This window comes from Thermobia domestica, chromosome 5 (assembly GCF_964235325.1).
Source record: "Thermobia domestica chromosome 5, izTheDome1.hap1.1, whole genome shotgun sequence".
Lineage (NCBI taxonomy): Eukaryota > Metazoa > Arthropoda > Insecta > Zygentoma > Lepismatidae > Thermobia > Thermobia domestica.
In genome coordinates, this window is record NC_137458.1 from 241,942,885 (window position 1) to 241,969,632 (window position 26,748).

General features: G+C 36.0%; 1 protein-coding gene across 1 annotated transcript in view; it reads right to left on the minus strand.

Annotated features, from left to right (window-relative positions):
• Nucleotides 1-340: 340 nt before the first annotated feature.
• The window catches only part of Pex7 (peroxisomal biogenesis factor 7), a 49,235-nt gene continuing 22,827 nt past the window's right edge, over nucleotides 341-26,748 (minus strand). The window contains exons 5-8 of the mRNA XM_081759883.1: nucleotides 18,147-18,255; nucleotides 12,859-13,052; nucleotides 10,961-11,046; nucleotides 341-4,830 (exon numbers count right to left, since the gene is read on the minus strand). Of these exons, the coding sequence (XP_081616009.1) occupies nucleotides 4,656-4,830; nucleotides 10,961-11,046; nucleotides 12,859-13,052; nucleotides 18,147-18,255 (564 nt within the window). The 3' untranslated portion in view covers nucleotides 341-4,655. The remainder of the gene's footprint in view (nucleotides 4,831-10,960; nucleotides 11,047-12,858; nucleotides 13,053-18,146; nucleotides 18,256-26,748) is intronic.

A 26,748-nucleotide genomic window follows, 5' to 3' on the forward strand; every position in this document is an offset into this window, starting at 1 on the left:
TTTATAGACATGCGACAATAATTCTGGACATGAGTATACATACATGTACTTAGGTAAATAGCGTATATTACCTGTAACGACCTATTAAATAGTGGACGTTTTGTGAAACGTTAAATCAGTTTCTCTGTTCAGAAGACCTCAAAAAAATAAATTTGTGGACTTTTTACGTTACTTCGTTTTATGAAGTGGGGGAGGGATGTACCATATATGCTACAATGGGCTTATGAGACAATAAGATGACAAATAGAAAGTAACTAGTTTTATAGATTTTGGTGCATGACCTTTTAACTAAATGAGAAATTTAGGCTTCTCAGTGCTATATATAAATTAAACATGACCATTAATATAAAAAAATAAGTTTTATTACCTTTAATAAAAAAAAAAATACAATTTCTTGTTAATACGTAATTTTTAACAATTCGCATAATGAAACTTAATTGTGGCAATTCTTGCATTTATCAGTAATATCACTATGGTTAATTTTAGCTACCCAATCCAACAAAAGCATTATACAAATGAAAATCAAGAGCAATGTCATTCGGTAAGCATGCTATGAAATTTTACATTTCTGTTGGATTGGATTTTCCTTTAACACATTGCTCATTTTTAGATTCCGTGAAATGATATCATTTGTTCATCAATGCTGAGATTTCATTCTCTAGGATTTTGATTACAAGCACCTCTTATTTTCTGAACATGTGGTCTTACTTTCCACAATGAGTTTCCTTCCTCTTATTCTCATACAGCGTTATCATCAACAACTTTCAAAGGAGATAGTAAACTGTATTGTCTATTTCTTGAAATATTGTCACTTACTAGTGGATATCTAGTTCCACTTTCTCAGCACATGGGAAGTTTACGGGATCCCAATCAATCATGCTAACATTCCAGAATTTTTACAAGAGGAAATCTTTTAGTTATACGTCCCACGATTATGCCGGCTAGGCTAAATGAGACGGTGATGATGAGAAATGAATCAAATAATGGAATGAAGATAGTGGGATAAAACAGGAGAAACCTGAGAAAAACCACGCACACGGTGTTTGTACACCAAAAAGTTCACTTGGCGCGAGGTGGGATCGAATCAAGAGCACATGCACCAGAGATGAACGGTCTACCACTGAGCCACCGCTGTCCTAGAATTTTGAAATTTCTCCTGGTATTGTGTTTATACTTTTACCAGAGGCTGTCACTCATCTTACATTCAGACATGGTTTCAAAAACACTATCCTCTATATATTTGGAGAAATATTTAATCGGAGTTCTTACGCCTGCAGGGGGACCATGCCTACAGAGCACGGAAGGACCTCACTCGCTAGCAGAACCGCCTCCACCAGTAGTTAACTGGTAGGCAGGACTTAGGTTCTGGCACTCAGTGGGCGTATCCCACTCCCTTAGTGAATAGGGGTTACATGCTAAGGCGTCAAGGTTAAGGGTCAGATCCTGACAGTGCACTTCGTGCACGAGGACTGAAGTTAATACTGAGGAACAAGGAGCAGGGCGCTTGTTTGGCAGTACCTGTCCATTAAATAGGCCGAAAGGTCGCGGGCACGCCCTCAATGCGTGCACGAAATCGTGAAAGTAGTAGAGCACTAGATCCTAATGTTGTTTTGGTTAAACGTTGTCATATAAAATTTATTTATTCTTAGAATCACTTCGAAAAATCTAATTGATTTATCATCGCGGTTTACTGTGGCAAGAGTAGTTTATATTCTTATTTTGTAAATTTAAAAGTGTTCATCGAACCCACTCCTCATAACTTTTTTCGAGAAGATGTCTGCGGAACGAGACTCCTGCCAACTCGATGAACTTTCTGTTTATGTAAATAAAGAGGTGTCATGTGGTTTATGTGTAAATATTTACTATGAAGTTTATAGATGTATTAATGATTATATCGTGTGTACTACGATACAACAGTCTGCAATTAAGACAGTCAACAGAACAATTCCTCTGAAGCAGACAGGCATATTTGTTTTCTTCTTCTTTACCACGACGATAGATGTCAGCACACATTTGCGCGACTTTGCTAATATATCGTCGGCGGCAATTCAAAACCTGCTATGTGCATTTTGCAGGAGAAGCGAAAAACAGTATCCTGGTTAGCTTTTTGGCTTTATAAAAGTGATGTTATAAGTAATATTTGATGCTGCACGTAACTTGATACCTTTTCAAGTAACTTGAGAAGGTACCAGTTACGTGCAGCATCAAATATTACTTATAACATCACTTTTATAAAGCCAAAAAGCTAACCAGGATACTGTTTTTCGCTTCTCCTGCAAAATGCACATAGCAGGTTTTGAATTGCCGCCGACGATATGCTTATTACTATTTTTGAATAGTGTGCTGTGTTTTTCTGCAAATCATGATATTATACCACCAACGGTCTGTGTGGCAGACTGGGATATCTTGTTTGAGTAAAAGTAGTGGCGGTTCTTGAGGGAAGTCAAGGTGAAAGACTTCTTCCTCTAATAAATTAATACATATCAGATCTAATACATATCAGATCATAAGCACTTTTAGCTTATTTATTTATGCATTCATCACCCGCCTGCTATACCGGTACCATTCAAATTATAAAATGCATTGTTTGGCCAACATAAATAACCAATATAAATACGTTTGATGTACAAATACATCGTGTCACATGGTGTCAAATGTATTGCATGAAGTTTGCGCTACATATTTCACTCAGATTTTTTTAAAACCCGACATACATCTGTCTGGACTTCCCTCAGAACTTTTAATTTTTAAAAAAATCAGTATAACTGCAGGAGCAAATACATTAAACCACTTGCATTATGTATTCCGAACCATTCATGGAACCCCGGCGAAAAGAAATACTGAGTGCGCCACAGCATTATTGATTGTTACATTACGCCTAGTTGATATTTAAATCTCTCCAACAAACTATGTTACTAATTTTTTTAAAATAAAATAGTTTCCGAGAAAATAGTCAATCTCAAAAATTATCACTTAGCAAATACCATAAAATTAAGAAATTTTGTTTTGTGTACATTCTAGTCCCATAACCTGGTTTCTTGTCGATTAGTGATGCCACTGCCACAAAATGAGACACATGCAATTTTTACGACGAGACAGTGCTTTCAAGAGACGAGTCGAGACAACATAAAATCTCGTCTCGTAGTAACACTACTGTTCCTGATCGAACCGAGCTGATGGAAATCATGGTTACGTAACATGGTATTGTTCTGATGCATACTTAGAAGTAGGTTAGAAGTTGTTTGCAAAAACGTTTACGTATATTTTTTTTAATAGCTTTCGGCTTTCCACCATTATAAAATAATACAGCCAGGTACTCCGAATTTACACATTACATTATTTAATACAGAGTTCACTTCTAGAAATGCTTTTTTCATTCTTTTGAGCGTGGATTGGTTTCATGAACACAAGAGACAAACGCTTGCTCAACAAAGGTGTATTTTATCCTCCCTTTTACGGCGCTCTCCACATTTATTTTATTCCTTCCCTCACTGTTCCTCTTCACAGGCAACAGAATGACACGGACAAACAGGTTCGTGATTACAATGACCGAACGAAAAAAAAAAACTCTCTAACCGAGAACTCCCCCGCGCTGCGTTCAAAATGAGATATGCATTTACTCTCTCTCTTTTACTAAACTCCGTCTATTCACATTCAACGAGAATGTGCTGAAAAAAGCACAGTCCAGTTACAGAGAGTGGATATCTTTTCCTCCTTTTGCATGAAGCAGAAGCCGTTTGAAAAATTTGTTTATTTAGGCATGAACGCTGATATAAACGAATATATGAACAACTGAAAAATTTCGTCGAGTTGAGTTGATTTTAACGTCTCTTTCAGCAACGAGGCTGATTAACGTGGAAGCCGAACCACATGAGCTCCCGCCGGGAATCAAGATTTCGTCGATTACACTTTCATAAACATCTGAATGAATCGTTCGGACTATGAACTAATAATCGATTAGTTCGAACTATGAGAAAAAATGGAACAATCGACTACGGTCGTTCGATTATGCGCATCTCTATTTCCACATACTGTATGTAGCGGCATTTAACGTGATACCCTCAGGGAGGAATTCTATGGATGAGACCCCTCATAGTCCAAGTACAGCACGTGCACTGTCTTGATGCAGGATCTCTCACTTCGCACCGTCTTGCTTTTCGGCGATCATAGACCTCGTCATTCCATACTTTGACGCTTGTCTTCGGAGTCGTATCTCAGGCACTATGTCTCATCGCCCGTGACATGATTTAACGAAATTTGGGTCTCGATCCGCCATATCGATGAAATCTTCATAGGGGTGAAGCCAAAGTTGTATTTCTTCCAGTGTCCAAGTGTGGGATACGAGTCGGGAGTCCACCACAAAGTTCACTTGGCGCGAGCAGGGATCGAACCCGGATCCCCATGCACCAGAGGTGACCGCTCTACCACTGAGCCACCGCAGCCTTATTGGAAACTAAAGTTGGAGACTTAAATACACCTTTGAGCACTACACTAAGCTTTTAGTCAATGTCTGATGCTGTACAAAATATCTTCGGAATGTCAAAAACGAGTAACGACTGTACAATAACTTAACAACAAATCATTTAAAAAAGCAAAACAAATCATAATGAAAGTTCACTTATACTTTCTAATAAACCTCTAAATATACACAAACATTAAAGCGACCTTGTAACTTGAAGGCTCTTAGGAATGAACACATGTACTAATGAATCCCAACTGCAATCAGCCATCTGACCTTCGATGTGATTATTGAAGTCCAAACCATACACGAATTCTGAGTGATGCTTAATAGTTTCCACAGCACTTGACGAAACTTTGAAATCCCATATCCTAAAAGAGAATAATACAAATCAACTTAATTATTTACTTATAATTAACGAAATATATTTGATATTAGTCAAAAAATACTTAGAATATTCATACATACACAAATGGTACAAAAGACCTTTTGTATCTCGTTAAGTTTTGTGTAAGATATGGCAAAAGCGATTTGGCTTTAAAAAACTTGAAGCCAGAACCTCGTGGGACACAAATTCGCTTGGAGAAAACCTCGCCATAGTGATCTCTTCAGTGTAGAACATTCAAAACATTGGTTTTATATATCCAATGTTTTGAATGTTCTACACTGAAGAGATCACTATGGCGAGGTTTTCTCCAAGCGAATTTGTGTCCCACGAGGTTCTGGCTTCAAGTTTTTTAAAGCCTCAGTGAAACATTCATTAACGGACACCTCCACAATACGGACAGATTTTCTCCAAACTTTTATTTAAGTTTTAAACTTTCAGAAAACATTTTCTACAATTTCAAAATAAATCTGAGTTGCAGCTCAGTAGACAGAAAATCCTTTCCCCACAAAAGGTCTTTGTTACAAAACTTGGTGAACCACCACCACAGAATAGTTCCAACCTGAATTTGAAATTTTTCTCTTCTCTGTTCACAATAAATTTTAGTATTTAATGATAATGCTGTATGTTCTTGTTGCGTTACATCTAGTACAATCAGTATATGAGTTACGGAATATTTAAAGAGATGATAACATTAACTTGAGAGCAAGCTTTCTTCAAGAAAATTTTGCTGGAAGGAGGCTAAACCCCAAACTTTGAGGGATTACATTGACATATTACGGAATACCTTGGACAAAGGCAGCAACAGAACAACGTGGATTTTGCTTTAACATAACTTTTACTATTACATTATTTGCAAATTACTACTAGCTTACCAATTCACCCATTTTTTTAAAATAAGTTTTAATTCTGTTTATTATCCTATATTTTGGTGACAAAAAATTCAATTAAAACACATCGTAACTACGTCTCGAACAACGCGATTTTGTATAGCACGGAGCCAATGAACTGCATTATAAGAAATATTCCTGTATATCAATTTTGCATATAAGAGCTCCTAGGATTTAATATACACACGAACTACTTTCTCGTGCACATCACGTATTTACCAACTGTATTCAATTACCATATGTGGTAGGAGTAATCTAAATTTGCCTAACCTCTCTCTACTGCACACCTGTCATTTACGGGCAAATAATCATGTCTCATCGGTGCTCATTAATCAGAGGTTTTACTGCAATAAAGTGAAATAAGGCGGAAGATAATCTCCAACGTACGCTTATAAAATAATATTTATTATAAGTAAAGGACAATACATAGAACATAACGAAAAAATTCATTAGATTAACTAAGAGAAAAGGGGGCTCAGTGGTAGAATAAATACTCATCTCTGGTGCGTGGGCTATCTGGTTCAATCTCAGATCCCGCCGAGTAGGCTTTGTATTGGACCTTGTGTCCACATCATGTGCATGGGTTTGCTCAGAGGTTTTCCCGTTTCCTCCTCCTTTCGTCATTCTACTACTATCATCCATCTCATTATTACTATTTCCCTTAGCCTCGGTGCATAATCGTAGGACGTTAAACTAAAAGAAAAAAGAAAGCTTAGCAGTTACTTCCCTGCATATATTAATATAACACATCCTTAGAAAAAAATATTCGCAGTTCATGAGCAACAAATAATTTAATTAAAATAGCTTCGATGGATAAAATTTCTTCCTATTTATGTTCATTTTACGAATATATATCCATTATTTTGAACTTTAAAAAAATCCAAGTGTCTAAATTAAGCATTTCTGGTTCCATTTAATATTTTTATTATTATTATTATTATTATTATTATTATTATTATTATTATTATTATTATTATTATTAGACCCCAGAAACTCTTGTGTGTGTTGTTATGGCGAGTTTTTGTCCTGGCGAGATTTCATTCTGTAAGTTTAGGAACAGCAAGATGTGCTCCGCGAGATTTTGGCCGATATATATATATTAGGTATGGCCAATTCCGGAATTTTTACTTCCCGAAATCCGGAAAGTGAAATTTCCGATTCCTGAAAATTTTGGTCATCACTAATAAATATGTATATAAAGTTAATACAATATGAAGTCGTCGATGACAGTGAATTTTTAAACGTTTTATTTGAAGTTAGTCAAAATTGGCTCGTCGACTTCACAAAAATTGTGTTCCACTACACATATATTAATTTTAGATCTGCAAGATGATAAACAGATTGCACTTAAATTTATACTGAAATATTAACTAGCTGAACTTGCGCCCTCTACATAGCGCGTCATTCACATATGAGCATGAATGTCCTTGTTATTCCTCACATCTGTACATGTCCCTTTACAAAAAATGAAATGAAAACTTTAAGTTTTACGTCACACGGTTATGCCGGTTAGGCTAAAGGAGACGGTGATTATGAGATTTGAATGAAATGGTGGAATGAAGAAAGTGGGAGGAAACGGGAGAACCCCGAGAAAACCCACGAGCACGGTGTTTGTCCACCACAAAGTCCACACGGCTTGAGCGGGAATCGAACCCAGGACCCCAAGCACCGGAGGTGAACGCTCTACCACTGAGCCACCGCGCCCCTATGTCCCTTTACAGACACAAGTGAAAAACGTTTTGATAAAAATCGGCAGGAGATACCGTAAAGGGGAGATTTTTCCGATTACTTTTTCAATATTTCGCACAGTTTGCACGATTAAGCCTACTTTCGGTTGGAGTTTTTAATTCATGTATGATCAGTGTTTTCTTTCTTCTTGCATGCAGCATATAATAAGCAAATACATTACACAAAAAATAAATAATGTCAGTGATATATGGTGTCCATTGGGCAAAACACCCCAAACAAGAAAGATTCAACTTAGACTGGAGAAATGGTTATCCTTCGTTTTTCATTAGAATTTGGCCATGAAACAAACGCCTGAGAGATATGCAACCCTTTCATACAATCATGTGCTGTTGGAATGTATTATGCATAGGATATGATGTTTTAGTTAGTTTTTTTTTCAACGCTTCCAGAGTAACCGTAAAAATGTAATAAAGAAATAATGGTCATGTTTTTTTTTTTTTTTTTTAATATTCAGTTAGAACTGGACAACCTACGCAAAATTTGCAATTGATCAGTAAAAACGTCATCTTTCTAGAGCCTGTAGTTTCCGAGATATCATTTTTGAAAGGATTGGCCACAAACATATAAACGTCCACAAACGTATAGTTTAAAAGAACTCCAAAGATAGCAGCACAATTCATTTGCATTGATTTTGGAGAAGATTTATTAAAATACAAAGGCTTTGAACAATAATTGTAAAAAGATACACTTCATGAAAAAGATCTATTTAAATTATTTATTTAAAGTACACATATTTTCAAATATTTGTCCTCGTTAAACGTGAAATCACAAATAACCGTAAATCAAAGGGTTAAAATCAAAAGTTAGAGGTTGGAGCTCTGGCGTTTTTATTGCTTTTGTACCATTTTAATAGATACATGGTTGAGCCAATCCATGTCAAATCGGGCCATGTTGGTGGCTCATACGTTTCCGATATTTATTTAAAAATATATAAGAAAGTATATCACAAAAGAAACATAGATGTGGGTTTTTGGTCCTGTCAGCCCACTGGTAGCGTGAGGGAAAGAAGAGATTTAAAATGGTCGACCGGACTATCTTGGGTCATATTCGATATGTTAAAAAAATTGAATTACTGGTAGCAGTCAAGCAAGAATACAACACTGAAGTAATTTCTAGATAGTATTTCATCCTTGGTGTTGGTTTGAAATGTGGTACATTGTTATCAGCCTACGTGTTCAGTTTTTGTTGTCTGAAAAGAGAATACTTACCAATTAATATTTCTGGTAAACATGTATTAAGTATGACTTACATAATTATAAACACATTGTACCTTTGTTTTCAAGTAGTAAAGTATATTCTTGAAGTTAGTACTTTTTCATTCCTTCACTACTTTCTCGGTGTGAAAGCAACTGTTTCTAAAATATTTTAATCCCAATGAACTCTACAGTTAATCTCCTTTCCAATGATATCTTAAATATTTCAATACGACCAATAGTTCATATGTTCTATATCGAATATCGTTTATTAGAATCGATGTTATTCTGCGATGACAATAGTATTCCGTTTCGTATCCAGGTTTCTTTTGTCTAAATTTAAGGTTCAATTTTTTGTTCTTATGTAAAAGCATTTGTAACTTAAAAAGTTCCTACAAATTCGAAAACCAATTCCTGGAATTTCGAGTTTGATTCTTCACAGGTCACTATTCATTTTACTTTGGTCAATATGAAAATATGTGCAATATTCTTTCATATATTCAAGTACCATTACTACCCTGTCTTCTATGCAAAGTTTACTTTTCACTGTTTGAAATTCTTTCTGAAACAAAACAACGTGAAAGTTATATATTTAATGATCATATCTAAGTATTATTGAAAAAAGAATAAAATATGGTATATATTTTCACAAGTTTTTCAGTATACAGCTATTTGTACGAGGACGGATTAAATGAAAACCTTAAAAGTGCTGTAAATGTTCGAATGTAACAGTGAAAACGAAACCTCTTTATTTTTCAACGTAGTCCCCTTGACGTTCAATGCAAGTATTTCACCGCTTCGGAAGTGCATGGATACCTCGGTGGAAGAATTCTTTTGATCGAGATTGTAGCCACTCGTGCACCGCATTTTTCGCCTCTTCATCACTATTGAAATGTTTGCCGCCCATCGCTTCTTTGAGTGGTCCAAACAAATGAAAGTCACTGGGGGCAACGTGTGGTGAATAGGGTGGATGAATGAGAGACTCAAATTTGATGTCATCGATAGTCTCAACGGTCAAACGGGCAGTATACGGTCGGGCGATGTCATGCTGTAGGAGTACTCCTGAGGACAAAAGTCCTCGCCGTTTACGTCTGATTGCAGGGCGAAGTTGATTTTTCAGCATATTTGAATACGAGGCACTGGTTACTGTCACTCCTTTTTCCATGTACTGTTCCAAAATTATTCCATTAGAACCCAGAAGAGAGTGAACATGACATTTCCTGCTGATGGTTGAGTACGGTATTTTTTGGGTTTCGGCGAAGAGCTATGCCGCCGTTTCTTGCTCGCTTTCTTGGTTTCTGGTTGATGATAATGAACCCAGGTCTCATCGCCTGTAACAATCCTGTCCAGAAATGCATCACCCTCGGCGTTGAAACGACGCAAAAGTTCTTTGCAGGCGTCGACGCGACGATCTTTCAATTCAGCTGTCAACTGACGTGCGACCCATCTGAACCAATGCTAATCTTCATTATTGTTGCGATTTCTTTTAGGGCAATACGCCTGTTGTCCTTTACAAGCTGTTCCACTAGCGCAATGTTGGCGTCGGTCACTACGCGGTGAGCCTGTTCCGGTCGAGGAGCATCCTCCACAGATGTTACGCCACTTTTAAACTTCCTACGCCACTCGTATACTTGCTGCAGGGACAAACACAATCAACCATACTTTGCTGCCATCCTGCGATGAATTTCACCAAACGCTGTTCTAATGCGGTTCATATGGACAGTTGGGCGGTCATCTTGAAACTGCTCCTGTGCTGGCGCTTGTTTGACTAGAATCTTCTGCCACCTACTGAAGAAAGAGAATACTGTTAGAAACAATATTGCCAACTTTCAAAGCAATAGCACAACATTTTAAATTTATAATAAACCTTTAAGGTTTTCATTTGATCCTCCCTCGTACTATAGGGATCTACAGGCTATCAAAATATAGTTTTCAATTTATTCTACTACTATGATTTTGTGGCGCACCATAAAACCATTCATGTATAGTTCATCGTATGTAGGTCCTCAGGTGAATAATGTGTCAACGCAGTTTTACTATTAATTTAAAATTAAAGAAAGAGATCATAGAAAATATTGAATTAAAATTAGTTTCTTGTTTCCTTATAAATAAATATGAAGAGTTGTCACATTCTGGCGATGAAATTTTTTATAATGAAGCTCAACATCGAAAATGTCTTCGGAAATGCACTTTCTTTGATATTAGAGTTAAAATTATTGATCTTTTTATCTAATGCATCCCATCAGATCTCTGGGCAACTTTCCGTACAGTTGAAACTACTTACCTAGTAGTAAAGTCGTATGACACCGACGCCAGAACAGACGAATGGTATGGAGAAAATTTTACTTTTCTTATGGCGTATTCACAACCCTAGAAAAAAAAAAAAAAAAAAAAAAAGAAAGAAACTCGAAATAAAAGAATCAAGCAAAAATGAAGAACTAATCTAACAGGAATAAATGTTGATGATAAAGAATTACTTTTTGTACGGCTAATGCATCTAAATACACACTCTCTTCTTTGACAATATCTTTAACATATTTGACATGAACGGACAGTATGCCGAACTAGTTACAAAATGACAGTTTTATCAGTTAAATTCGTTTTAGTTTTAAATGCTCTTGTAAGATTTGCTCTATTAACATATTTAAACTTCTTATGAAGAGAATGTGTAACCTAATTTTCGGTCAGTAGCTACGACCTTCGATAAGTCATTTCATAAGAGGAAGTAACTGATTTTAAATTAGAAAAACTTTGGACTACAGACCTTTGGAATTTAAGCTTAAACTGAATAACGTCTTCATCATGGGTTGTTTCTTGCGTATATGTTTTTAACCCATCAAAATAGAATTATTTTTCACTTTACTTAAGCATATTATCACAAAACTCTTGAGTGTTTTTGAGTAATTTCTTAATTTCACTGCCACAAGTGTTGAAAAATGGTTCAATTATGAATATACACCATTAAAATGTTTATTCACAGGTACGCGAATTTGCAACTGTCCAGAAACAAATATTCGAAATTGAATTCCAATAAATTAACCGACTTTCTTGCTTCGATGATGAGTACAGACGCTCACTCGATGAAATAGTATGAAAGAGTTTTTGTTTTTTATTATTATTTATTAGGAAGCTGTAGAGGATACGAGTAATCTTACCTTTTTTTCACTATAGTTATGTTAAAATCTATTTTGACCATGCACTTTTCTTTGAAGAATTGACTACAATTATCCATAGATTAAACAAAATGAATCTCTTTTGGGTGTTAAAAAGAGACCTTTATTGCAAGCTGAAGTATTCTCTTATTTTGTGGAAGCATTCTGCACAACAATGGTATATTCTAATTCGCTTCATCTTATGCGGTTAGATGAGGACTAAACACGCAGAGCAACCGTATTTATTGATGCGTAAGACGCAACCCATTTTTTGTCTTCAATTTTGATAAAAAAAAATATTTTCATTGCATATTATATATATAGGTAGTCTAAAAAGTATTGAGCCTCTTCCGCACATGACGGGCTTAATATCCCAAATCTCAGAATATATAAGTGGCAGTGGGTCAGGCGTGACGTCATTTGACAGCTGATAGTTGAAGCCATACATGTGCAAAAAATGTTGAGAGTTCTTATAATCAGAGGAAAAGTACTGCGCCGTGAAGATCGATCAACTTTCCACAAAACTGCGATATATTTTACAATTGTTTCCGATAAAGGCGCAAACTCTGCACAGGTCCGTGCAGAAATTTGTGTTGTTTACACGCAAGATATGTTAACCAAAAAATGGTTAAGTCGCTTCCATTCTGGCAATTTCGATGTCCAAGATACTCCTCGCAGTGCGTATGTGAATCTTAACTGGTACACTCTTGTTTCTTTACTAGATACCTAACAATACGTGCAAATTTACTCTTTCAGTAGATTTTCACTATTTTCAATTAGACACCCGAAACGTACAATAGGACAACTCAAGTACTATTTACAAACTTTTCTTCTACGTTTCGATTTCTTTTCTTTTCTGCAACATTTTAAAATTGTTTTCTAATATATAGTCATGTTAAAAAAAAAAAAAAAAAAAAAAAAAAAAGAAAAAGAAAAAGAAAATGAATAGTCACCTCTCTCAGACTCTTCACACTCGTTTTCTTATATTCTAAAATGAAGAAAACGTTGTTTCTTTGCAAATTCACTTTACCTTCTGTTCAAAAACAGGTTGTAGGAAACTTCTTATGTCCCATCCACGAATAAGACTATCCGAACCACTAGTAACAAGAATATTTTGGTCATATTTACACCAATCACAGCTTAACGCGTCTGCATCGTGAGCTTTTATCGTCGTAGTACAACTTTGTGGAGTTTTAGCATCCCAAATCTTGAGCGTGCCATCACCTACAAATACACATATCAGCTAGTGGCATTCATATAGTTTAAGAGCTAAAATACACTGAAAGTATCGGATGAAACATATTACTACAAAAATTACGCTATTTATATCAATATGCTTCAATGTTGATTACAACTGAATTCCTAACCATTAAATCCTAATTTAGAACCAAAAAAAAAAGGTCACTAATTATTCAATGTTAACTACATTCTGGCGTTTTCAATTATTTATATGACACATTTTTATTTCTAAACCGATAATCAAACAAAATAACTAATAGTGATACAATTAAATATTTATAATGATTAGTACAGTAAACATCGCTAAGTTGAATAAGCAGATTTATTTAGAGTTTGCAAACTTCAAGTTAAAAAAGCATCCAAAACAGTATCCAATAATATATGTGAACATTTTGTCTAACTCCAGTTAACAATGAGTATGATAGAGGAGTGTTGAATATTACGGATTTTACTGTTGCTATTTGTTGATGTTTAACGTCCCTTTTCAGCACCGAGGCTAGCCAGAGGTTGATTTCATTTATATCGAGCCGAAGTCAATGTGCAACTGTACTGTGCATGTAACTCATCGCTGTGAGATTGCCACGATGCACGCAGTACAGCAGTGTAGTCAAGCGTAGTCTGATGCCGCCAAAACTGAACAAATTCTGGGAGGGATTTATTGTGGCCTTTTTCAAGTTATGGCGTCGCGCATCGTATAAAGTGTAAAGTGAGCAATTTTTGTGTGTGTCGTGCCACTGTGAATCGTATAGTACGGATAGAGCTGGGGCTACCACATCGACGAGAGCAGTTAAAAACCTGCTTCCCGTGAAGAGGACCCCGATGTTAATGTATATGGTTGCGTATATATATGGTAATGCGTATGGCACACAAATTTCGGTAACCCGTTCTCTGATATCCCTGCCAAGAGTCCAGTCCAATAGACTATTGTGCTTTAGAACTTCTCAAGCAGCACCTGTCCCATCGTCGAGTCCGCACGGTTTTCGGCCTGTGCAAAACAGAGTGGGATGCAGTACCCATGGTCCAGTTGTAACGCAGTCTTTTGCAATGGAAACTCCGATGCCGAGCAATAGACAGTAAAAGTAGCCTGCAGATCGAATACAACTGGTTGTGGAAACATGGCATTTCCTAGATACGTGGTACATTCAAATTCGGCTCAATATAAATGAATCAACTTCTGTATGAAATGTGGACTTCATAGTAGTGTTATAAATAAAAAATACCATTGCCCTTCGTTTTTCTCTTCTTCTTTCTAAATTTCGATTTTTTTTCAAGTAGTCATTTGTAATGCATTTAACGTCTATTTAACCCCTACCGCATGCCGTGCCATATATGCCACATGCCCTTTTTTCACTTTAGCTTTTCTGTGATTTATCAAAGGCACCAAATGACTGTTTTGCCTGCTGTGTGAGATATTGATGTGTATGAGTAAGAGATTTTGGTGTCATCTGGCATGTTCTTTGTGAGTTGTAAGTGTGTCATATATGGCACTTACTTATTTCTCGTCGGAATAAGTGAAAAATCTAAAATTCAAGTTTTAATTCATTTTTCAAGTTCCCATATGAGGATTTCCAATACTGATTATTTTTTTTTCGCTAAAAGACAAAAATCATGCAGAAAGGGTTAAGTATGAAGTATTTTTATGTAGGTAATTACCATAAAATGCAACGTAAATTAAACGCTTGATACTGATACGGAACCAATATTTTAGAATATATATGAGTAGCATACCTACTAATAATCCAGGTTTCAACAATGTTTCACCAATATCAATCAAGAAATAAAAGTATAAACGAATTTTTTTTCCGTGAAAGTAGGCCTTTAATAAGTACTAAAATAATATCACGTACAGCACAAAATGCAAATAACTTGTCTAAAGGTAAAAGTTAATACTAATAGTTTGCCTACCAGTATATTTCTAAATATCACCCATAAATAATTTGACAATCAGATTTATGATATACAGGGCCGGCTCTATCATATCTCGCATGAGAACCAGAGGAACGTAACTCCATTTTCGTAGGTTTACGGGCGAGAGAACAAAAATATTATTTTCTTAGAAAGATGTGTTTTTAATAAGTTGGTAATTGAGCTTCATTATATCAGATGGTAGACAAGGAGAACAGATGGCGTTACGTTCCATTTACACCAAGTGGGGCTTTCAAAATTATATCCAAACATAAAGAAAAGGAAAACCGTATTTTTGGAGTTACGTTCCTCTGGTTCTCATGCGACGATATGTGCAACACGTGCATTTGAATGGAGCGGCAAAATCTGTCATAAGTATATTATTTAAAATAAATTTTCCTTGGAAACAGACTTCATGATGATAGTAGTTACGTTTACTAAGCTGACCTTCTATTTGAATACAATATTCAAAAATCATATTTAGGTCGCATTAGTTTACGGTCACACGGACAGTGATAAAGCAAATGGTCAAATCCCAACATAAACTGCTTGATTGTTATCAAATACAAGAACTCAATTCTCGAACACCTGTTACATTAACAATTTACTTAGTTATCACAGTTCTGATATGAAAGCTAGTCTTGTCTTTGTTACAAATAAGTTCCTTATTGAAAGTGGAAACAACTTTTAAAAAAATAACGTATGTAGAAGGAAAATCAAGAAATAAAGATAAAAGAGCTAGTTGCACTGGAATTACAAACTGATATATTAAGATTGAAGCTCGATATTGAATTCTATAAAAAGGGTTACCATCTTTCAGGTATGTTTGCTTTATCTTTCAGTAACATAATAGATTATTATTTAAAGAAGAAAAACCGGGCACAACGAGAAGACTTTCTGAGTGCGAGTGTACTTTCCATCCCCTTCGTTGTTCATGCTGAAGTAGCATACTTAAAATCGTGACTTTTAAGATTTGTTCTTTCTGGAGAAAGGGGGAGACGGCAAATGATGCCATTGCACGGGGCAGCAAATTGTCTAGGACCGGTTCTGATGATATGTACCGAACATACAAAACATGAATACAAGATAACATAATTTGAAGCACTGCAGGTTGTTTCAAATGAATATTAGGATTTTGAAACTTTGTAGTATCTATTACAATTAATTTACAATGATAAATAGTATCAAATGAAAGAGCAACTCAAACAGTTTTGTACGCACACATGCACATGCACAGTTTCCTCTGTCTGCGGTTAGAAAAAGCTAGTAGCAAAGATGGCAACTAGAGAGCAGAAAGCTTTTTGTGTTTTAATTTTGCAAAGACTGAATCTGAAGTTACAGTGCAACCATCTGTGTGAATAATTTTAAGGAGAAAACAACGTCCTTATCGTTTGTAGTTGCTAAAGGTCTCAAGCCTACAGACTACGGTTTACGTGCCAATTTTGCAAATGAAATATTGCTGCACGACGATGAAGATTTTCTGGATCGTGTCGTCTTTAGTGATAAATCGACATTTCATCTAAGTGCTAATGTAATTATTTATAATGTTCGCATCTGGGGGTCTGCAAATCGTCAGGAAATGGTGCAGTTGCAATGAGACTCCTCTATATTGAATGTGTTTTGTGCCATATGGCGGAAAGTTTATGGGTCTTTCTCACCTATCGACTTCATGTATGCCGTGTGACGAATGGTGCTCACACTGAACACTTGTAGCAAAGACTGTTTGAGTTGCTCTTTTATGTGATGTATTGTTTATAACTGTACGTTAAATGTAATAAGTACTACAAAACCTTAAAACCTCGATATTCATTTTGAAACATCCTGTATTTCTCAGTATCACTATTGAATCTATAAAAAAAAAATAAATAAAAAAAAGTTATTGTTTACAACGACACTATTACTAGATGAGATTATAACTACTACAACAACACGAGTTACTAATCAAAAAATGTGCTCAAATGTACAATAATCACACAATTTTGCTCGTATAGGTACAAAGAAACAAAGGATTTGTAAGTTACGAGGGCTTCGACTCAAGTTCTGCCGATTGTTTCACTTATCTGCAACATAAATCAGTAAATAATAGTTGCCAGAATAAAAAACAGACATTGAAAAAAAAAACATGAAAAAGAACTGTTTTTTATTGAAAAAACACTTCACAGAAAAAAAATGTTTTTTTTACAACACTACTTAATAATTTGAGGTGGCATCCGAATTTTTTTTTTTTTTCTTTCTTCAACATTTCATTTAAACGGAAATGTTCCCACTTGATTCTTCTCAACAAGAAACTAGTAACTTCAGCATACCATCAAATTATAGTTGATGGTACCCATTTCTGGCTTTCCCTAATTTTTCAGGTATTGGAATAAATCCACCACAAAAACTGACTACTAATCACTACTTTAACATACTGACTAAAACACACCGCAAAAATACTAACTTGTAATTAATTTTACTGATTATTTTCCATCACTATGTTTCCACTATGACATTCTATGTTCAGTGTTTCAGGAGAATGATAGTTTGAAAAATAATTTCAGACTAAAATTATATGCTGATAAAGTTGTAAATCTGATTTAAATACTGAGCTAAAGTTGACAAATAAGTATATTCACAGACGAACTCTAATACGTTACTCATTACGCTATCTAGTACCTTCCGTGAGCAGATATGCATTTATCCACTCTTGATGTCGATGCTCTGCCACTCACACTACTTGGACTATGCCACAACTCCTGTTGTGCTTGGACAATCACGTCTACAGTACAGAACCCCTCTGACAATTTGATCTATATTCTTCTATATGATAGGTTGAGGAAATAATCAATTTTATATCTCATCAAGTCATTTATAGATGTTTTGTAATGAAGACACTGGGTTATCCAAGCATAGCAGGAGTCGTAGTACGGTCCATGTGATCTGGGTGGTTTAACACAAACATCACGAGTGGAAGAATTTATGGCTATTCACGGAGCACACTGGGTAGTGTAGTGGTTAAATTGGAGATTTGGTTTCGAACGCCCAGTCGTGCATTTCCTCCCCCCCCCCCCATATATCATTAAAATTCGCATCTATAGAGGATTTGGTGTCACATAAAATTGGTTAATTTTTCAGTTTGTTCAGTCAGTTATTGTTCATATTTTACTATACATCTTATGAGTAGTATCGTCTTACCTGATACTGTGGCGAAGCATGAAGGAATAAGAGGGGACCACATTGCGTTATATACTAATTCACTATGTCCGAGAAATGTAGCTAAAGAAGACGTCTTATTTGGATCCCACTGAAAGCACAAATAATACAGTAATTAGCAAGAAAATATAATAATGTACGCATCATTTGTTATCAACTAGTTGTTGAAGGAAGAAGTTAAATCATGAATGCAGTAATATAATATTCTCTTTCTCTTTTTTTTTTCTTTCTCTCTCTCCTGCAAGAATATAAGTATAGGGAAATGCTTATTAAACACCGTTACACTAAATACTCTCGAACAAGTTAAAATATTGTATGACTGTATTGGTTTGAGAAGGAAAATGACCTATAGCTTCGTCAAGACAGATTATTGATTATGTATACATAAGGATCGAGCTCATTAAATTTACGTGCAAAAGAAACTGCGATATCTCAGCTAAACATACATTTATCTAATGAGAAAAAGCAGAAAGGCTATTACTCATCGCAAAAAATATGTAGCAGAATTTTCTTCTACATGCAACAGGTAGCGCTTTCGGAAGATGCTACTTCCTTCATCAGCCTGTGGTAAACTTCAAAAAGGATATTAAAAAAAAAAAAAAGTTTAAAAATGGTTAAAAGGTTAGGATATGTAAAAAACAAATCTTCTGTCAAACATTAAAACACACGGGAATAGAAACTCACTGACATTGTACACTGCTGTTCACTGTTTTGTTCTTGCTTTCCAAATGGTGAAAGTATGTAGTGAAAAGATTACTCCAAATAATATTTATTTCTCCTCTATCCAGGTTAAGTGAGAGCCTTTCTTTGTGAATATAATATGATTCCTTAATTTTTCGTTCCGTTGCTTTTTTTGCTTTTTCAATTAAACATGATTCCACGATTTGATGGTTATAATCTCTAAGATGCGTTGCTAGACCGGATAACTGTTGCGGATTCCGAGATTTCGAGGTACTAACGTGCTCAGTTATTCTAGTACAAATGTTCCTTTTTGTTTGACCTATATACACTTTATCACACTGACATTTCACCCGATAGACGCCACTGCTTTGTAAAGGGTTAGTAAAAAATGCTTTAAAATTGGTTGTAGCCTTTCCGCTTTTTCTCATTGAATATAATCACCGCTCGCAATATTGTGATATACATTTATCTGTTAAAACTTAAGATTGATTTTTTTTTAAATACTGTCATAAACTCATTTATTCATTATTTTGGCTGTATGCAGCTCAAGCAATTTAATTCTCTTTTTAATTTAAAAGGACTAGCATATACTAGCAGACGACGTTTCTATGTGTGAGTGTGTGTGTGTTCTCACTCATCGGACGCATGTGGGCGGAGTGACCTTGATCAACACTTCTTCAGCCAATCACAGCTCTGTCCTCTCTTACGTCATTTAACGCGTGAAACCCACGCGAACAGCGAGAGCTGAAGAGATTTAGCGGGAGACACTTACTTGGCGCAAACAAGATGGACATATAACAGCACATTCTACCCTGCTGCAACAAGACACTGCGTAATAATGTTCTGCACTTAACCGAATCGAATTATTTTTCACATTTTAAGACACATCCATTATTATTATTCTCTTAATCGTTATTTCCTTGTTTGAGGCTATGTAAGTATCAATATAATTAAAATTTTCGAATCGATTGACGAGTATTTTCTGCGATTGTGCATGTCATCTCCTACGCCTCGTGGCTGTATATTGAGTACATGGTGCAAAATTTACTTTTAATTATGTGTGTAATTCATTAATTTTCCGAAAATATGATGCTGAATCTTTTGTGTCTCTAAAAGTTGTACGTAGAATTTTGCTTATGTGTAGCTGGCGTTGAAAGGAGCTTTCTTCGGATAACTTGTTTCATCGTCAACGCTCGAGCAAACGTCCTATTTACGACTATCAAATATAATGCTTGCTCTATCTGGATCGCCATCCTATGGAGTAAACATTATAAAATGGTGCAGGGATAAATGTGTCGAAGCATTAACCTTTCTTTTTGTATAAATGTTCAGTTTTTGTGTTTATGAGCATAGGCCTAGGTATACTTGATGTTCAAAACTTGCTGCGTAATTTTGCCGCCATCTCAGAGAGTTAATAGTACATGAAATTCGTGTCATTGTATCCTTGTCCAGTGCATTCATCCTTCTATATTGAAGCCTAAATCCTGTCTAAATTAGAATATTTTTATTATTTGCATTCTTAGATTTTTGCAGAAATTAGTCAATTATTTGTGTTAGCGAGTTTGTTATATTTGCAACATCATGGCTGAGGGTGATCTTAGAACAGTTCTCTTATCTATGCAAAGGGAACTGAGTGCGTCAATTAATGAAATTAAAGAAAATCAGAATAAGTTGAATGAAAGCCAAAACGAATTGAGTGATAATCAAAAGCGTGTGAGTGAAAGCGTTGAGGCGATAAATGTAAACCAACAGAAAATGCAAGATGATATCAAGGAATTACGTAGCGAGTGTCGTGAAAACATATCCCAATGTAAAGATGATTTGTCAGGTGAAATTAACAATGTGAGTAAGTGTATTAGTGCAGTGCGGCATGAATTGATAGAACGAATTGAAGCAGTGGAATTAAAGTGTTTTAATACGAGTGAAGACATACGTAGAAGCGTACGTGAATTAGCAGATGCAATGCATGATATACGAGGCACAGTTGAAGAAAATACGCGCCAAGTAAACGACCAACAACGTCAATTAAATGAATGTTACAATAGAGTGGATGATTATGAAAAAAGGTTGCGTTTGGTCGAAAGTCTCGACAAGTACCGTGAAAGCAGAATTCAGAAGTGCGAGACTAAACAAAGTGAATATAGTATAGCAGTGCAAGAGTGTATTCAAGTGTGCCACGAGCAGGGTAAATTTAACCAGCAGTGTTTTGAAACGTGTCTCCGCACCAGTGAATTAAGTGAACGAACTAAGCAAGATGTGGAACGACTATCAGAGCGTGTGCAACGTATAGAATTAGCAAATGAGCGCCATGATACTGGAAGTAATATATCACAAAGAAACACAGGTTCCGTGCACAGTGTGAAGCGCGAGAGGAAATCGAGCAGTGAGTCTCAAACGGTGTCTGATACAGAGGAGGAAAGTGATGTAATAAGAAGAACCGTGCCAAGAATCAAAACCGAAAAAGAAAGTCCGCGTATTAAACGTGCAAGAAATAGTGAAGTGAATGCAAGGCGTTGTTCATTGCGATTAGCAGACATTAAGCAACTCTCTACATTTTCAGGTGATATGATGAAGGAAAGTGCAAGTGCATTTTTAGAAAATTTCGGTAGAGAAATGTCGTTCGCCGGAGTGCCTCAAAGTGAATATTTGACGATCATGCCGTTGATTCTTAAGGACAGTGCACTTAAGTGGTACGATTTACACGGTAAGAAGTGTCAAACATTTCAAGAATTTGTGATAGAGTTTCAGAATGCATTTGAGAGTCCTTTAGTGAAAGCCACACGTCTGCGTAACTTGCGTTCTATTCCGTTTGACCCAAAACGTTATAGTAGTGTTGTTGATTTTGTGACAGAGCGTTTTAGTCAAATTCAAGCTCTGGAAGAATACGAAAATCCAACCATTACGTTGTCACACATCATCACTCTCCTGCCCAAGCGGTACCAATTAGCTATGATGGGTTCTATGCCTGATAACATAAATCAGTTCCTTGCGAGTGTGCAGTCCATCGAAGGATTGTCAGGAATTACTAATATGTACGATAATCAGCGTAATAAGCAGAAACAGCAAGGTAGTGCCGGCGTTAGCGTGAATAATGTAAAAGTAGAACACGGTAGTGAAGTGAGTAGTGATAATAGTGCACGTCCGAATTTCAAACAGGGATGGAAAAGGAAATTTCATAGACGTGGACGGCGAGGTAATTTTAACAGAAATAATAACAACTCGAACGGTGGTAATCAGTCGCAAGGCAATGGCCGACAAAACACAAGTGCAAATGAAAATCGAAACGAAATGCAAGGTGCAAGGGCAAACGAAAATCAAAGTAGTGCGTCGACTAAAATAATAATTGGTTTCCAACATTTAATAGAGGTCCTGGTGTAAATAACGGTAACAATCAGCAACGTCAATTTCCATACCAACAAAGTGGATTTTACCCGCAACGTTCTGTGCCTTTAAACTAGTAGCGCCCTCCCACTTGGTCGCTGAAAAGGGGAGGGATTTTAGTAGTGTAAACAGGATTACTTTTCCACATATGTGCAACGAGGAAGATTTACAAGCAGAAGATGATATAAGTAATGATAATGAAGAAGAAGTGATCAAATGTGAATTAGGTCATAATACAATGAGAGTAAAAATTTTGTTAAACGATCAACCCAAAATCTGTTTGTTAGATAGTGGATCAGAACTGTGCCTACTACGGTACAATATTTTTCGAGAAGTAACAAAGTGTGTAGCAAACGTGCATTTGCAAAAAGGAGAGCATATCGTTTTGTGCGATTTTCTAGGAAGAAAGAAAAAGAACGTAAAAGGAAAGGTTATTTTACCGGTACGAATTGAAAACGTGGAAGTGCCAGTTGAGTTTCTTGTGTTACCAGAACTGCATGAAGATGTAATACTCGGTGCAAACCTTCTTGAGAAATTAAACAGTGTCATTGATTTTAAGCGAAGTAACTTGCGTGTTGAATTTCAGGGAATTAGTGGTGAAGTGCCTTTAATACAGAGAAATAGTGAAAATGTCATTGTAGCTAATGTAAGTGAAATTAAGTGCAAGGTAGCCCCTATTGTCGTGTTGTCCGAGATAAGGGACCTTAATGATTTTTATGCGAGAACGATGAATGTGTTCCGCAGTGGGTGCGCCGAGCCTTTAGAGAAAAATTAAGCTAGTGACTTAGTGGAGGACTTCCCACCGGATCTATATTTCACAGTAGATGAAATAAGGGATGCAGTTACACGCGCTACGCTGTTTAGTGAAAATGAGAAAGAAGAATTATTTCAGTTGTTAATGAAACATAGAAGAGTGTTCGCCCGTTTTCCTGGCCTGTGTAATAAATTTCAGTACCGATTAGAAGTGGATACAAATGAACCCATTGTTGCTCGTCCTTATGATATTCCGCACAAATATAAGGAAGGAGTGCGTGAAGAGATCCGAAAACTGTTAAAGTGGGGTGTCATTAGACCTAGTTCATCATGTCATCTATTACCGTTGCACGTAGTATTGAAAAAGAGTGGAGCGTTAAGAATAGTAACAGATTGTAGAGCATTAAATGTGCACATTAAGAATCCAGCTCTGCGTGTAGAAAAGTTGTCCGACCTCTTTGCTAAATTTAGTGGAAAACGTGTGCTAGGAACTCTTGATTTTACTAGTTCGTATCAACAATGTGGAATTACAGAAGATTCTATGCCATACTTAGCCTTCTTGTTTGAAGGAACGTTATATGAGTACACACGCATGGTGTTTGGTGTGAAAAATGGATCGTCTGTACTGCAATTGTGCTTGAATAAAGTGTTCCCTTTACCGCTACAAGAGAAATTAATCAGGTATATGGACGATGTAGCTCTTGGTTGTACAAGCGTACCGGAATTCTTACAGCAGTTAGATGAAGTACTCAGTTTGTTAAGTGATGCGAACATGACACTAAATTTATCGAAGTGCATTTTTGGTGTAAGTGAAATTAATTATTTAGGCTATTACGTATCTTCAGAAGGCATACGAAAGGATCCGAAATCAGCTGAAGCAATCGAGAAGTTACCAGTGCCTAAAAATTTAAAAATGTTACGCTCATTTCTTGGTGCTGTGCAGTGGCATTCGCGAACAATCAAAGGTCATGCTGTTATCGCTAAACCCCTTTACGAACTTTTAGGGAAAGAAAAGAAATGGAAGTGGGAAGAAGAACACCAAAAGGCATTTGAATCATTAAAGGCTGAATTAGTGAAAGATGTGAAGTTACACCATCCACAGTTCGATAAGCCGTTTTATCTCGAAAGTGATGCAAGCAAACTCGGGTTGCCTTGTGTGTGTTACCAAATTATTGACGGTGAGAAGTGTGTATTAGAATATGCAAGCCGTACTCTTAACAAACACGAACAGAACTATGCCATAATTGAGCTTGAGTGTCTTGCGTTCGTGTGGTGTATTCGTAAGTGGCATGTTTGGCTTAAAGGAGCGAAAATATACATACGAACAGATCATAAAAGCTTAGTGCAGTTAAAACGTATGCGTAATTGGAATGCAAGACTGATGAGGTGGTCTCTTGAACTTCAATCTTATGATTATGAAATAGAATTCATCAAAGGCAAGACTAACACACTAAGTGATTGTTTATATCGTATGTTACCAACACAGGAAGATCTAATGGTGAATGTGAATCCTATACAGGCTGTTCAATCAGAAGTGTTCGATTTAGATCCGTCTACAATTGCGAAATTACAATGGGAATGTGACGAGTACCGTCCTATTATTAGTTACTTACAAGGTAATATAAGTGAAAGTGAAAGCAGTGCAAATAAGAATTCTTTTCGTAGTAGTGCTCGAAATTGGAAACAAAATTACACTTTGGAAAATGGTATTCTGATGGTGAGAGATTTTCACTTCCCAGACAGATTAAAATTGTGTGTACCTCCATGTTTAGTGAAAAATATTTTAATTGGCTACCATGATCATTACGGTCACTTTGGATTTATGAAAGTGTTTAATATCATTTCCCGTATGTTTTATTGGAAAACCATGCGTAGTGACATTAAATCGTACATTCTTGATTGTGAAGTCTGCATGAGGACGAAGGTAGACCATCATCCAGTGAAGTGTTTAATGCAATCAGTGCCAGCGAAAAACATACGTTATTTGGTCTCAGCAGATTTAGTTGGTCCTCTACCTCGAGGTAAACATGGCGAAACTTACCTGTTAACAGTCTGTGATGTATACTCACGTTATTTAGTAGCATATCCACTTCGTCGTGCAACAAGTGCAAGTGTAGCAAAAGGTCTTACTGAGTCATACATGCTTCATCTTGGTATTTTCATGAACATCCTAGTAGATAATGGACCACAGTTTATTGGCAAGGAATTCGTACAAGCTATGGAAGCATATAACATCAAAATACATTATACTACGCCTTATCACGCACAAGGAAATGTCATCGAAAGATTCCATGCTGATTTAGAGAGAATTTTGCGTGTGTTGTGCCGCGATTCTCATTCTTCATGGCCAGAATATATTGTGCAAGCTTGTTTATTGTTGAACTATACCATTAGTGCCAGTTTGGGAATAGCGCCCGCAGAGTTGCATCTTAACATCAAGCCAGAAGAATTTACATTGTCACATTTTGGAATTGTGAAAAACAACGAAACAATTGATGAGCAAGAAGGTATAGATTGGAATGGAAAATTAATAATGGCTGATTTACGGCGAAAGAAAATCATTCAGCAACGAAACGAAAAGTTGAACGTTCATCAGAGAGCTCGAAGAACTTTGTGTGAAGGTGACTTAGTTTTCTTACGTCAGTATAATATTAGTAGCTTGGTAGACAAACGTATAGCCAAACTGTGTGAAGTGTACCGTGGACCTTACTTACTGTGGAAACAAGTTGGTGAAAATGTGTTTGAAGTACTAGATCCGCAAAGTGGCAAATATATCGGATTTCAGAATGTTTCTAGAATGAAGCTGTGGAGACCAACACCAGCTACTAGGAAAAAGTGGCTAGAAATTCTGAAGAAGCATGTGGATGAAGAACAGTTCAGTGATATTTTAGAGAGAGCCGAAAAAGAAGCCAACGGAGATTACATGAACGAAGAAGAAGAGGAAAGTAAAGAAGATCAATTGTGTAGTATCAATAATGAAGATCGAGAAGTGAGAGTACATTCTAGTTTCGTTGACGAAAATGTTTTGTGGTATTTTATATACGACATGGTTATTTAGATGAGCGAAAGTTGTTGAATTTATTAGAGAAATATTACCATTAGTACTTCGAAGAAGTCAATTTGAATTTAGAGATATGTTAGGAGATCTTAGAGTAATATACACGTTTATTAGAGTATTCCTTTTGTTGTTATTGGAACAACATTGAAGTTTTACCTTAAGACCTACGACCACATTTCGCCATCAATTTCATGTGCATCGTTTTCTTTTTTTCTTCTATAAAACTCTATGGGGTTTCCTTAGTATAACTTATTTTTGTAACCACATCTCTGTGTGTCTTCGTGGTCGTACTTACAGTGGGTAGGTTTATATGGTTTTTGTGGGTTGGCTCTTCTTCATTTAGTCGTCAGACCATCCCTAAGATGGATACAGGTTGGCATCTGTAGACATCTGACATTGCCTCAATATAATTCTCCATCATTCGAGCTTATATTGGTTTATTTCTCTCTTCATTTTAGTATTCATGTAACAGTCATCATTAAGGTTATATCTATAGGCTTATTATAGTATCTATATATTTTATTCAGCATCATGTCCTATATAAGTATATTTCAGTATTAATTTATCATGTACCATGTACTTATTTGATGATGTTGCACGAAGGCGTTGAGGATTGGGACGTGCTTGTCGTAGTTTATGCTCGTGAAGTGATTTGAAAAAAAAAAAAAAAAAAAAAAAAAAAAGAATGAAAAAAATACTTACATTTCTTTT